At 37.1% G+C, this 14457-nt stretch overlaps 1 protein-coding gene across 4 annotated transcripts in view; it reads right to left on the bottom strand.

Annotated features, from left to right (window-relative positions):
* The window catches only part of GAK (cyclin G associated kinase), a 76361-nt gene that overhangs the window by 26279 nt on the left and 35625 nt on the right, over positions 1-14457 (bottom strand). For all 4 annotated transcript variants that reach the window (XM_071731481.1, XM_071731480.1, XM_071731482.1 and 1 more), the window contains exons 12-18: positions 12216-12265; positions 11976-12124; positions 9570-9692; positions 6470-6603; positions 5098-5292; positions 3954-4071; positions 136-215 (exon numbers count right to left, since the gene is read on the bottom strand). In XM_071731481.1, coding sequence (XP_071587582.1) covers positions 136-215; positions 3954-4071; positions 5098-5292; positions 6470-6603; positions 9570-9692; positions 11976-12124; positions 12216-12265 — 849 coding nt within the window. The remainder of the gene's footprint in view (positions 1-135; positions 216-3953; positions 4072-5097; positions 5293-6469; positions 6604-9569; positions 9693-11975; positions 12125-12215; positions 12266-14457) is intronic.

Genomic DNA, 14457 nt, shown 5'->3' with positions numbered 1-14457 from the left:
AAACAAAAGAATCTTCTTACTGCAATCAAAGTCATCTACTTCATACAGTGACTATATTTCCTTACCCCACTGTACTGGGGCAGGTTAAACAGTTTAAAACACAACATCTAGTCTCCTACAAAAGTATCAACATACTTAGCAAATTTCACTGAGGTGGCATTTCGGGGCACAAAACCTGTGTGGAACTGAATCTGAAACATCTTCATTGAAGCCATCTGTTGAAAACAAGAAACACAGGGAAACTGCTTAAATCCACATAAACAGTGTTTTGCCCTTAATATAATGCAGAATTTTTTCAGCATTAAAATGTTAGTGGTTTTTTTGTTACCTTTTGTCAGTTTAATAGCATGCATACTTCACTTGAGACACTTAAATGCAGCCTAAACCAGAACATAGATAAATCTATTACTACCAGAAACAAACAAAAGATGTTGAACCAGATGCCTCTCATCAGTAACTCATACTACAAAGTTTGTTAAATATTTCCAGACTCTGTTGTAGAGACAAACTGCACAACTGTTACTATGTTATTATTACTGAATAATATACACTCAGAAAAACTTGTGCAATATATTAATCAAAAAATACATGTGATATATAAAGTAGTCCATCCAGAACAACTGTAGCACATTTCAAGGATACTTCCTGAGACACCCCAGGAGTTCTTTTTCCTTTGCAACTTCTCTGAATTAAATCTGGGCAGTATCATTAAAGATAATAGAAAGAGTTTCTATAAATCTGCAAATAGCAAAAGAAGAGCTAGGGAGAATCTCCCCCCTCTACTTGACCTGAGAGGGAAACTTGTGACTGAGGACACAGAAAAGGCCGAAGTCCTGAGCTCTCATTTTGCCTAAGTCTTCATCAGTGCCAATTGCTCCCTGAGGACACAGCTCCCTGAACTGGAAGACCAAGATGGGGAGCAGAATGAAGCCCCCACAGTCCAGGAGGAAATGATCAGTGCCCTGTTGTGCCTCATGGATGTGCACAAGTCTATGGGACCAGATGGGATCCACCTGAGGGTGCTAAAGGATCTGGCAGAAGTGCTCACCAAGCCACTCCCCATTACTTACCAGCGGTCCTGGCAAACTGGGGATGTCCCACTTGATTGGAAACTGGCAAATGTAGTGCCCATCTACAACAAGGTCTGAAAGGATGATCTGGTGAACTATAGACCTGGCAGTTTGACCCCAGTGCCACGAAAGGTTATGGAGCAGGTCACCTTGAGTACCATCACATGGTACATACAAGATAACCTGGTGATCAGGCCCAGTCAGCATGGGTTTACAAAAGGCAGGTCCTGTCTGACCAACCTGATCTCCTCGTACAAGATGACTCAGATGAGGAAAGAGCTATGGACACTGTCTATCTGGACTTTAGTAAAGCTTTTTACACTGTCTCTCACAGCATTCTTCTTCAGAAACTTACGTCACTTACCTTGTATAAATATACTCTGCATTGGATAAAAAATTGGATAGATGGTCAGGCTGAAAGAGTGGTAGTGAATGGAACTAAATCTGGCTGGTGAGGTGTCACAAGTGGTGTTCCCCAGGGTTGATTCTTAAGTCAACCATTAATCCCAGGCGGTATAATAGAGCTTTTTCAAACTAATTTTTTTATAACCATTCAAATTTTCGAACTCCTCCTTCCAGTGAATGAAAAACTATTTTCTGATGCCTGATCAGCACGTGAGAATCCGGAAAATGCTACTGCAGAAGACTCATGCAACTCCTGGTCATGCACAAATACAAATCACAGCCAGCAGATACCCACTATGTGTTTTTTCCCTGGCTTTACTTATAATACATGTGAAATAGTTGTACTAATCCTTACAGAGCGAGTCATACGTTAACAGTCCAGCAAATATGATACAATAAAATTACAAAAGCTTTCCTTGAAAATGAGTAACCAGAAGTCAGGTAAAGCACTGCCAGCAGCTTGAGGGAGATTATCCCCATCCCCAAATTTGCAAGGCCACATTATGAATACAGAGCTGGGCTCCCCAGTACAAAAGAGCCATGGACAAACTAAAAAGACTTTTATCTGATCCACCCCACCCCTACACTGAACTACATATGAAAGCCTGAATGCCCTATTAAATCAGCTTTCTTAATCCCTTGCTATGCAAGGGATTTCCTGGAAGAGAAACTAAATCCTCTCTCAAATTAACCATGATCAGGTGGGAGACATTCACAATGCCCAGAGCTTCACAGCAATATTGAAATGCGGTGGTTGATCTCTGTAAGAATTCTACAGAGAGCTTCAGCAAGCAATTTGAAGTACATAAAACTAATGATGTATTGAATATCATTCCAACAAAGCTCCAAACTAGAGTCAAAAACATTGTTTATGTATCATGTGTTTCAACAGATGGAGGAGAAAATTATGATGTTCTCTAAACAGTGAATAAATGCCAGAGAAACCCTCTCAGAGACATTCCACCATCAGTGAAAGAGACTCCACAAGGACCATACACTAACCTTGTCTGAGTTTTCCCCAGCTATATGCCATCTTAACTGATGACCTTGAAACATACACTGGTTATTTTTGGGCATTAGAGAATCATTTCACTGAGCCTTCAGTTTTAGCATGTTCTGGAAGATGTGGCCCACAATACTTGGGACATTAAGAAAGTCTTGAACCTTTGCAACATGATGAGATTTGATACTCACCTTGCAACACACAAAAAAGAAAAAACATAGGGGAAAAAAATTATTTCAGTAATAGCACCTATGTATGACTATGCTTGCTTGCTCCAAACATACAGAAACTTGAAGAATTTCTGGATCAATTTTCACAAAGTGCGCACTTAATTTAAGTTCCACATCAGGAGAAAAAAAAAAGCGCATGCTGATTTTTTAGAAATTTGAAGACAGGCTTCATTACTAAGATTTTTTTTGTGGTTTTGCAATACACATTTGCATCCATAGTTGATGCAAACAGACATCCTCCCTAGGAGAGCAAAAACCAGTAAAAGTTATTGGCTACAAAACCCAGACCTGGCTCTAGAAATAGGGTACACAACCACAGGGATTTTTCTAGATTGTTTTGTACAGCCAGTCCCTGGAATTCCACTTTTCTATTGAGCAGTATTTTTCCTTTGGCTGCAGTTTGTGTGTACAGAATTCAAAAGCTCTGGCTTATTGGATAACTTGACAGACAAAAAACACTGCCTAAAAAAATAGCTAGAGGCTTTTAATACAAATAATACATATCACTACAAAAATAATTTCAAAATGCTTTCCAAAATGAGAGCAGCAAGAACAAACTACTTATTAGGCTTTAAAAGCCTGAATTCACAAGTTGTTCTGGTTTAAGCCAGGACAGAACCAATTTTCTTTTTAATTTTACTTTTCAGCGATCTCTTCTAACTCCAGTTTCTGAAATTAACAGCATGATTAACAGAATCAGTGCGGGACTGCTTCTAGGACTCATAACATTTGATGTTTATAGTTACTGCTGGAGAGTGGTATTGTGAACCAAGGTCATTACTTGGTTCTTAAAAACATTAGAGAAACAAAAGGGGGAGGGAAATGGCTCACATCTGCTACTCTCCTGCAGAAGGGAGACTGGACAAGTGACCCAAAATTAACCAACTTAAGTAAGCATCAGCTTTCAGACTTCCCCAGGGCCTGCCCTGCAGTCTCAGTGGTGATTTGAGTGTCACCATGGGAGGGAGTGGCATGATACTGAATTTTGTATCTATTTTCATCATTGTTTAGTTTTCAACCCCTAAGTCTCTCTCTGGGAAGTGAGAAGAGTTAACAGAGATCATCTGTCACTCATTTAAATGCTGGTCCAGCACTAAAACTTGACACAAGTACACGAAAACCTCACACATTTCTCCAAACAAAGAATAGAAAATCACGGCTAATACTTAATGAGATCACAAATACAATTACAATACAAAATTGTAACAAGAAAAAGACCATGAAGGCTGTTAAATTTGTCATTACCTTGGCTTGTAGTCGGCCTCCAAGTGTTGACCTGGCATGATAGATAACAATGAGAACATCTCCCTGGACTGTTATACCTAGTGGAATTACTGCTTTTCCATCTTCAATTTTGAACTCCCTGAAGAAAAAAATTATCAGTTAACTTTGTTTAAAAACACAGCATATTAGCTTATGCTTTGTTTGGTTTCTCCAAGGCCTTTTACATTAACCCATAAAAATCTGATTCACATTTTTATTATGGAGATCGAATCAGCTCTAAATAAGTAAAACTTAAAAGCTGTTTTAAAAATAAAGAGATTAACAGTTGCCTACAGCAGAGCAACAGACATACTTAGACCTATAGTTCCCACATCAAATATGTGCATCCTTAAGGAGCTGCTGTGAAATGCAAGAGACAAGATACTAAGAAAGTTGTTTCAAAGAAAGGTGCAGACAGAAACTACAGCTGCATTGCTGGGATACTCCAAGACTCCCACTGAAGGACAGAGATAAGGAAAGGAAAATCTAACGATAACACCCCACAGCTGCTTCTGTTCGTGTTCTCTTTAAATTCATTAAACTCCATACAGGGCTTCGATTTACAGAAAAGCTAGAAGGACTTTAGTATTCTCTCATCTTGCCTTTGTTTGCCAGTACCCAAACCTAACACAGCTAGTACCATTCATGATTCCCACATTAGATTACAGCAGCAGGCATCAGAGCTGTACAGGGGCTAATAAGCAGTGCTTTTACAGCCACCATGCCTGGGGGACCCTTACTGTTTGCATGACTAAGACATGATTTTCAGTTCAGTACATGTACACCACAGATCAGTCTTCCTAGCTCACACCACGAAAGGTGAGAGGGAAGAGGGCCTTACTCACCTTCTGCCTCACAGTGCCCACTGTGCCACCACATCATTATACCTACTGTCTGCAGGAACAGATTCAAGCTGCTATTATAAATACATTGTCTCTTCCCCATGATTTACCTTCCATGATCAGCTAAAAGACAGAGAATCTTTTCCATACACTGAAGCAGCTTTCTGCTTAACTGGCACATAAAAAAATCATTATTTCTTCTCACCATGGGGACTTAAATATTTAAGTTAGTCTAGAAAAACACATAATGCGATGTTCCAGAGCAAAACATAATCTGTACTTACTTCATTTTGTCATATTCCTGGGAAGTAGTGGCTAATCTCTCATCTCCCACATAAACTTCACAAAAAGGCCTGCAGCCATTGCGCTGCTTACTGAAAAGAGGAACTGGAGTCATGATGATTGATCTGATGAAGATGGGCTTGCTGTGAGGAATAATGGGTTCTTCAGCCATCATGTCACACATGTATTCAATGTATCTGCCAAAATCAAAAGGAACTCATTTAGCCAGAGAACCAAATTTAAAAAATGAGTGAACACATATGGAGTTACTTCCACTCATATTCAGCCACTGAGCAGTGACAAATGATAACAATATAACACTGGCAACACTGAACAGCACTTCAAGCAAATGGATTTTCAAATCTGATACAAAATCACAAAGGGAAAATGAAACAAACATGGAGTATATAATCCACAGCCAGCCTCACAATTTAAGGACAGCAACACCGTTTCTGTACAAAAGCCTTATGGCTGCACCACAGCAGAAATACTGAATGGCCAGAAAACTGAACATAATACTACATATGAACTCATCTGCACCTTGGTCCCGTCTTCCAGACAACTCCAGGCATTGCCTTAGGTTTGCAGCTCACAAACATTAACTTGTAAACCAAACTATCCATTCTTCCCCAAGGCCTTAAAACACCAGACTAAGAGAACACAGCAGTTCTGAAGCCAGTAACTCAAAGCTTCCTTGAAGGGTTTAAACTTAAGTTACCTGGTAGAGGACTCATTAAAAATACTCAAAGTTTGCACAACTGCAAGATCTGCCACTTTTACTTAAATAATCCTTTCTTCTCAGTGTTTGAAATCTAGTTCTTTTTGTAGGAAACACCCCTACTATCACTGTTACTTGCTACTGAGACTTTATTGTTTTAAGAGCAATACCAAATTAGATAAAATAATCAGCTTAAAATATTTTTCAGAGTATACAGAAGTCACCTTTGCATACACTCCTTTAAAAAGCAAAAGGCATTCTCACAAACAGAAAAGACTGACAAACAGCAGAACCTATTGTAGTAAACTAGTAAACATGGAATAAGTCTCACACATATGGCAGATTGTTTTGTACTTCAGAGAACATTCAAAAGCACTCCATACTCTTGGGTTTATTCCCAATATTTCTTTACTACACGCCATATTTGACTCACTTTTGGCAGGACCATGAATAACTTAAAAACTCACAAAATTCAGTACTGTCTCCACTCATGATAGATCTGCTATTCACTAGAAAAAGCATTTTGTTGTACTAAGACATATTATTGAAATAATTTATCTTCCTAAGAAGGATCATGTAAAAATGGTAGCATAGCCACAACTAGTGTAATAACTACTTGCTTCAAACAGTACCCAACTAATAGTCTGATACCATACCTTTTATGAGAAGGCCAAATGCCAGGAGGACAGCGTTTCATACTGAACATATAAACTGCAGCTTCAGCAGTAGTGAAGAGACGACAGAAACACAGAAAAGAACAAACTACAACAGCAGAAGCTGCTCTTCCATCCTACAAAGAAAAATTGTAACTTTGTTATTAGACCGACTGGAAAACATATTACAGTAGATACTGATGAGCATGCAATCTCCTTTTTTAATGTAAGGATGTCCAAAGTTTAGCGTGATCATTAGATTTGAAGTTCTTACCTGAATGGGAAATGCTTTAATTTCATTTCCACAAAATATCAAAGATACTACATATTACCTGCTTATTCAAATGTGAATACTTGCTTTCACTTAACACTGTCTGAAATTTTCAATGTTTATTACCTTACTATCACTTAGATTCATGGGAGAGTTGTTTTGTTTTGTTGTTTTGCTAGCAACATGGATGAGATTTTTTTTGTAATCATTTGGTATGTCAGTGTGGAAGTGAGGAAGGAAGAAATTTATCTCTAACAGGCCTTTCCTTCAAATCCAGGAATTTAGTCTAACCATTTATTTCCAGAAGTCACTTTTAAACTAAAACTAGTCTGTAATTGTATGGATTGAACCCTATCTTTCAGTTCAGTTTCACACGAATGGAACACAAACATGGTCCCTACCATGAGACACCTACACTTAGGACAAAACATTAATGAATGCAAGGCAACAAAGAAACAACACTGACCAGCATGACAAGCAGTGACCTTTGTACACCTGCATTAAAAAGCCACACTGAAGAGAGAAAAAAATCATTGTATAAAGACATCTGCAAGTAATTACAACAAACTCTTTGCAACTGCGGCATGAAGTTAGAGGACAACTTTACAAGACTAAATACATCACTTTACAACCAGAAATACATCATTCAAAATAAAGAATATCTTACTCAGTAGTAAACTCAACTGAAGACAGAACCTTGCACTTCAGAAAGAAGCTTGTTCAGTTGCAAAATGGGAGCAAAAGAAACACTCCCATGTGGAGATAAGGCAGTAAGAATTTTAATTTTTCTATTTATGTTTTGACAAGGATGGTAGATCTTGGCTACAAAAATAAACAGCAACAGAAAACAATGATTGGAAAAAGCTAAATTTCAAGCTTGTTTTGTACCAAAGCCTCAAAAAGCTATAGGAGTTTTGCCTCTCAACCACTGTCAAAAAGAATAACCTCTATAATATAAAATATAGCTTTTTCTAGTGTGTGTATAATTATCTTGATCCATTTAAACACAGGACAAATATAGCCATCAGAAGGCAAACCTAAGCACACACAAAGAACTGCAGTGTAATCTTTAGCAAGCCACTGCCAGTAAATTTCACCAATATGATTTTGTACTCACACCTTCTTAAAGCTGTGAAACCTTTCAAGGATGAGCATCACTGCATGGCCCCAAATAACTCCACAGAGCAACATATTACTCCAGATGTCCAGGAGTTACTACAGCCTCTGGCACATGTGCTTCAGCCTTGTGGTATCAACAGAATGGGATGCCAGTTAAAAAATGATCCAAGTCATTGTCAGTCCAGAAAGATGTAACTGTAGCTGAAGCACAGAGCTGCCACTTAAATGTTTTACACTGCTTGTTCTCAACCACATCACTCAGACTAAAATGTAAAAAATTAACAATCTGCTGCATTATTGCAAATCTCTACAGTAAAGATCGGATTCACGTAGAATCATCCAGGTTGGAAAGGACCTCTGAGATCATCAAGTCCAACCCTTGATCCACTACTGCCATGGATCAAGAAAAACAAGGAAGCCCTACATGGTTCTGAATCCTAGACACATAGAGGAAGTCTCACCTTTACAAAAAGCAACTCTCATATTCTGTTACCCAAGAAAGTGTATTAGACTAAACCATTCTCTCTACCAGACAAAGCATTCTTTTCAACCTACGTATCTTAGCTTTTAAATCCACAAAAATTTCCAACTAGGTGAATCCAAGACATATGGCAGATACCATTAATTTTTAGTAGTTCTGGTGCACATTCTTCACATCATATCTGTCATCAAGCCATACAGATATCAGATTATCTCAGACATGAGTAAAAGGCATCAGGTACCTTGAAGCAGTTCAAAGGAAAGATGTTATAAAATCTGGTGCTAATTCATCATATCTGCTTATCTAGTTGATCAGCAATCATGTGATACTGAGATACTGTAAGTATAACTTTAAAACAGAACTAGTTTCCTAAACTCAAGGCAGCACTGAAAATCCCACTGGGATTTGCTAGCACAGAAGTATACTTCCTAAGGAAGTACAGTTTGTCAGATTACCAAATCCTCTTTCTGACTTTGATATGAGTATTCCATATCGGCTTCTATACCGTAACAAAGAGCTGCTTTTGAATGCTTTCCAGCAGCATCATAAGCACTGTAACAACTGTTATGATGTTTAACACTCTTTACTGCATGGGAAAACAAGAATGTAAATATTTTTGCATGCAATTTTCTTACACAAATGTAACAGTAACCTCATGTTTTCAAATCTGGAGCACAGTAATTTTTCTTTCAATTCATGTTATACCCTCTCTATATTTGACACAAGTGAGCTCTTGATGAGAGTTTTATTGTGTTTTGGAGGTTACAAGGTTACAATACATTAGAAGACAGTGGAAGTTGCTTCTGCTTGCAGCAGATAGCTGGGTAAGTCCCACCAAGAGTCTTGTAGTCAGTTTCTGCAGTTCTGCAGATACATATTGCATTCTAAACAGACAACTGGGATAAATGCAGTGTATACCTAGCTGTCACACACTAACAAAAATTAGAGCAAACACTGAAATAGAAGATTTTCTTACAAAGGCAATTTTGCCTTAATCCCTCCTATATACTGTCTTCCATGCTATATGCAGTAAGCAAGGGCTACATTATCCTACTAATTTGCCTGAGGAGAAAACTTGCAAATAACTTTGCTAAAGACACAGCAGAATGGAGTTGCCTCAAGGCAGTAAAGAAAGCCAGTAATATTCACAAATTGAGTGGATACTAGCATCCTTAATTCACAGTTTAAAGCTGGAGTAAGCAAAACACCTCAGACTTAGACCAGTTTCTTACAAGGCAGTGCACAATGCAAACGTTCTTCTGGTCCTGCTTCAGCCATAAGTGCATGTTCTTGCATATGCTATAAAGATTCTGAAGATTTGGTGCTCGTCTTGCTGGCCAGCCACATTCAGAAACCTGCAAGACAGAGAGCAGAGGTTAGAAACAAGATTACAGTCACATTCATTTGTATTACCTGAACTGAGTATCACAAAAAACAAAACAAAAAACCTCTCAATAAAAGTTTTGTGACAAGCTCAGGAAAAAAGGCCTAAAGAAACAGTCTGACAGAGAAAATCTCCTATACCTTTTCTATATTCTAGTAATTTAATTTAAGGACAGAGCAGTTTCAGAAAGAATCACTGTGCAAAAGATTTAAATTGAATGTTCTTTTGTTAGTGAATGTTCATGCAAAGTCACCACTGAGTGAATAAAAACTAAGGCAAATAACACTGTCCCGCATGTTCCCATACACCACAGGATTCAATGCAGGCTTCAGCAGACCTTAAATATTACAATAGCAGTGAAAAAATCATATTGCAGCAGTCTAGAAAACCAAGTGTATTCAAAAAAGCAGAAAAATTACTTTTTTTCTCATTTACTGTTTGCTTTCTGCTCAAACACTAGTTTTTAACAAGATGTATACCATACAGACCTTACCTTCTTTGACTGCGTCTTAAGCTCAAAATGTTCTGATCATTAGCAGAATATTTAATAGAGAGTACACAACCTCTCTAAGCAATCTGTTTCAAGTAGAAAACAAAACTAGGAGGCTTCAAAGCTACCATAAACTTTAACCAAGGTTAAATAAATTTGTACAAGTTTCATACAGATGATACAGCAAGAATATATCATTTAATAAATACAAGATAAGCAAAGTGTCAGAATCAAGAATTCATGACGTTTTTCTTTCTAATCAAGTGTAGCTTTGCCAAGATCATCTGCAGACAGTAAAGGAAAACTAAGCCTCTTTAGCTTCCCACATGGCTCCTCTGACTCATCACTGAATAATTAAGTTAACTCAGTCAGTATTGCTCACTGTGCATCTGGTTTTCAAAGATGGACAGGGAATATTTCCCAAAACTGTATTTAAAGAGTTTGTTTTCCAAGTAAACTAGCTGACTTGTGTTTGTTTTTAAAGAGAAGACAATGCTTTGTAGAAACTTCTTACATACTCCCAAACAGTAAAGGAATCCACAATATTTTGACTAGTTATGATCTACTATTACTCTCCAAGAAAACAAAGACTGGAAGTTCAAGTGAATGCCAAAAAGATAAATGTAGAGTTCTGGACCATTGGTAGATTTATCCGTGCTAGTATTCACAGTATCAATAGACCCAGAATACCAGTGTAGAGGCACCTCAGACTTGCATAACCAAAAAGATATGCCTAGTGTAAACAATTTTCTAGTTTCAGAATTTATAATTCCATAAACAGACGTTGATAGCTTTAAGAAACCAGTTAACTATACCAGACTCAGCAGATTTCTTAGCAATCTAGTGCTAAAAAGCATCATGGCAGAGTATGCTCTGAGGTACCTGCTCCAAATAATCACACAGGAAACCTACTGCATGATTAAGCTTTGTCTTCCATGCTCAATTCTGCCTGAACCTCATATTGAACCAGATGCAGATAAAGGATTCATTGCTTCCACCCAAAGAGGCCACAATGGGTTTTGCAGGTGTAAACAAGACTTCACCTACTCCACAAGTTTACAAAGAAACAAAACGAAGTAAGTGATAAGCACCAGAGCGAATACAAACACACCTCAGCATGACAGTTTATGTGAACTCAGATACTGAAATAATGCTAAGGATGGCTCTACAGCATAAGGCCCATAAGGGGTTTCCTCTGGGCATTCAGTATTCTGGGGAAGAGGCATGATCACTATAGACAGTTCAGGGGAGCTCTGCTGTGGCCAGCTAGACAACTCACAACACAGTAACAGTTTCCACTGTCAAGCTTCTTACAGGGCAATTTGAGTGTATGTAGAAGTCGACACTGAAGTCCAGTATCTTAATACCTAATAAGATGCCCTCACTATCTTGTTACTGAATTAGGCAAATGTCTTCATTTCAGTATCAGAGAAATTTTTAAGATCTATATGTTTATAAACATATAAATTATTCTTCGTTTAAAGCTAAAACATGTAGGGTATATATACACAACTTCAAATATGTCAATAGCCTAAGAAACAGATTCTAGTGAGTAAGATTAAAGATTAGTATTCTATCATTTAAGTTCAGACTGAAAGCAAATACAAGAAGAATATATGTTACTCCTCGATCTTATATTTAATCTTTTGTGATCATTTTAATTACGCTGCCTACTTGAACATATTTCACAATAGAAAACTGAAGGCATAATCAAAACATTGTGCTGAAAGACCCTTTACAAAAATATGCAATAAGTATACATACTCTATTATGAAATCTTGAAGGCCTGTATGTTCTTTGGGAGAGATTGTATACAGCATAGTGTCCAGGATGTTTAGAGTCCAGACACAACCGCACATCTTCTATGTTATTTTTGATGGCAGATTCTACACCTTCAGCTGGGAAGGACATCACTGAAGACAGAACAACAAATATGAGATGAAGTATTAACTTTATATATAAATAACAACCAGAAATTATTTTTAAGAGAGACAGTTATCATACCAGCGATTCTGGAAGTGATGTAGGATATATCCAAGTCTCCTTTTGCATAACTGAAACAGGAAACATTGGAGTTAATAATGGGAAATAAAACTATTCAATCCTAAGTCTTAAAACCCAGGTCTCTCAGGCTACACCCACCACCATGAATAATGTTTTCTTTCTTCCACCTGACATTTGTTACCTCATACTTCAAAGTTTTTAAAATAGAGTATTCAGAATAGAAGTTGTATTTGAACAGTTACTTATTTACATCAGTTACCACAAACCATCTCTAGGGAGTTTAAACAGATGCTTTCAATGTTTAACTCATTTCTCTAACCCCTGTTCTTACTGAACATTCATTATAGATACCAGTTTGAAAGCCTAATGTTGATGCATTAACATTGTTAATGGAGGACACAATAATGCTTACAACAAAAAAACTGTTGGAACATTATGTATCAAATGATGCAACTCTAGCATGCTGCTATCTGGCCCTGATGGCCCCAATGCCCAATTTCTAGATTCCATATGAATGGAGTGTACCTGAATCTCTCATTTAAATAATTCACCCAAAAAGTCACTTCCAAAACTCCCACAATGAGCAAAGCATTAAATCATTTCTCAGGTTCCCATACAGTTGTGCTGAGTATTAAAGAGCAGCCTTTTTTTTTTTGTAAGTTTCAAAAGGTTTATTACCTTAATCTCATCACCTCATTATGTCATTGATTTACTATCCTCAGTCAATTATTTCTTTTTTACAGGGTATCTGCTGTGTAGCACAATTTAAAAAAAAAAAAGATAAAAAAGCTTAAAAAACCCCTCCACCTTAGAGGCCCAGTGCAGCCAACGTCCTTTAGTATAATCACATAGGATTACACTACTGATAGGCAAAATACGAACACACGTCACCTACAGAATTTGGTTTAGATATCCTTAACGTAACTAAGTCAGCAGCATATCTCCAGAATACCAAAATATCATGAAAACACTATGGTGCATATTTAAGGAATGCAAAGGAAGTATAAAATAAATGTTTTTATACTTCTACAAGATTGAAAGACACTGCTTGAAAGAGCAGACCTAAGACACTGCACTTAAATTCTGAAACATCAAGAGAACATTATGCTGTGATTTCTTACTATTTGCTAGGACATGAAGGAGTCTGGAAGAACTGATAATAAGATTATTGAATTTACAAAGACTGGGAAGAGAATTTTAGGTAAGGCAAGAAAACAGCTCTGCAAGCAAGAACATGAAACAGTATTTTGCAGAATGGCATAATTAGCATTCTAACAAAAACAACCCAGGGTCTCAAGAGAAAATGAAATTAAGACAAGGAAGTTTGACAGTCTCAGCAGGAGAAAAAACTCAGTCTTGTAAAAATGAAGTGCAGCATTAGAAGCATGGACCATGCATACATTGCTGAAAAAATGCAGCTCGGTATGTCAACAACAGCACATGGCCAACACAAGCTTGGTCTTTGCATGAAAATAAAAATGTATGCCTGTTACATGAAAGCTTCAGAATGTGCTGTTGTTATTAAAATGTAGCTGTAAAAATGCAAAAATCAACACAAGCCTCCTAAAACATGTTATGTTATCCTTGAATTACTGTAACTTGAAGTTACAACTGAAATATCTCTGAAATCTTCAGAAAGAAGACTTGAACACAAGGTACTCTGTTTCTAATGGTGTGTTTGGTATCAGACTGGTAACTGAGATTCGGTAAATGGCAGAGAGGTAGGAAAAAAAAAAGCCTATTCTTCACACTGGCAAACACTTACTTACACATTTCAAGATACAACTCTATAACTAAACATTAGAAATACATTCCTTGCTTTCATTTTGTTAAGGTTTTGTTTACATTGCAATATTGCTGGCAAGTGACTAAAAGCAGAACATGCAAACAAAGAGACTGCATAGAAGGTTTCTGGCTTTTGATCCATACTGAAATCTCTGTACTTTTTAAGGCTCTAATTGATAAACTAAGCAGGAAAATATATTATGACATTAGCATTTAGTAACTTTTCTAATGATACCAGGCTACTTCAGCTACTGAGAACTCTAGTGGAAAATGTAGCAAATAATATATAACTTTTCGTTTTGCAGAATACCTAAGCAAAATCAGAAGTTTTAATCAGACATTAAAAAACTTTTCACTGTGTAGATGATTTGCATTAACACTCTTTATAGAAAACAGCTGTACTTAAAGAGCATAACTAATACTGAAAAAAGATTAGTTCAAAATAAGTTAGTGATAT

This window comes from Heliangelus exortis, chromosome Z (genome assembly GCF_036169615.1).
Source record: "Heliangelus exortis chromosome Z, bHelExo1.hap1, whole genome shotgun sequence".
Classification (NCBI taxonomy): Eukaryota; Metazoa; Chordata; class Aves; order Apodiformes; family Trochilidae; genus Heliangelus; species Heliangelus exortis.
Note: the sequence above shows the minus strand (reverse complement) of the source record. Positions and strands in the feature narration are given on the sequence as shown.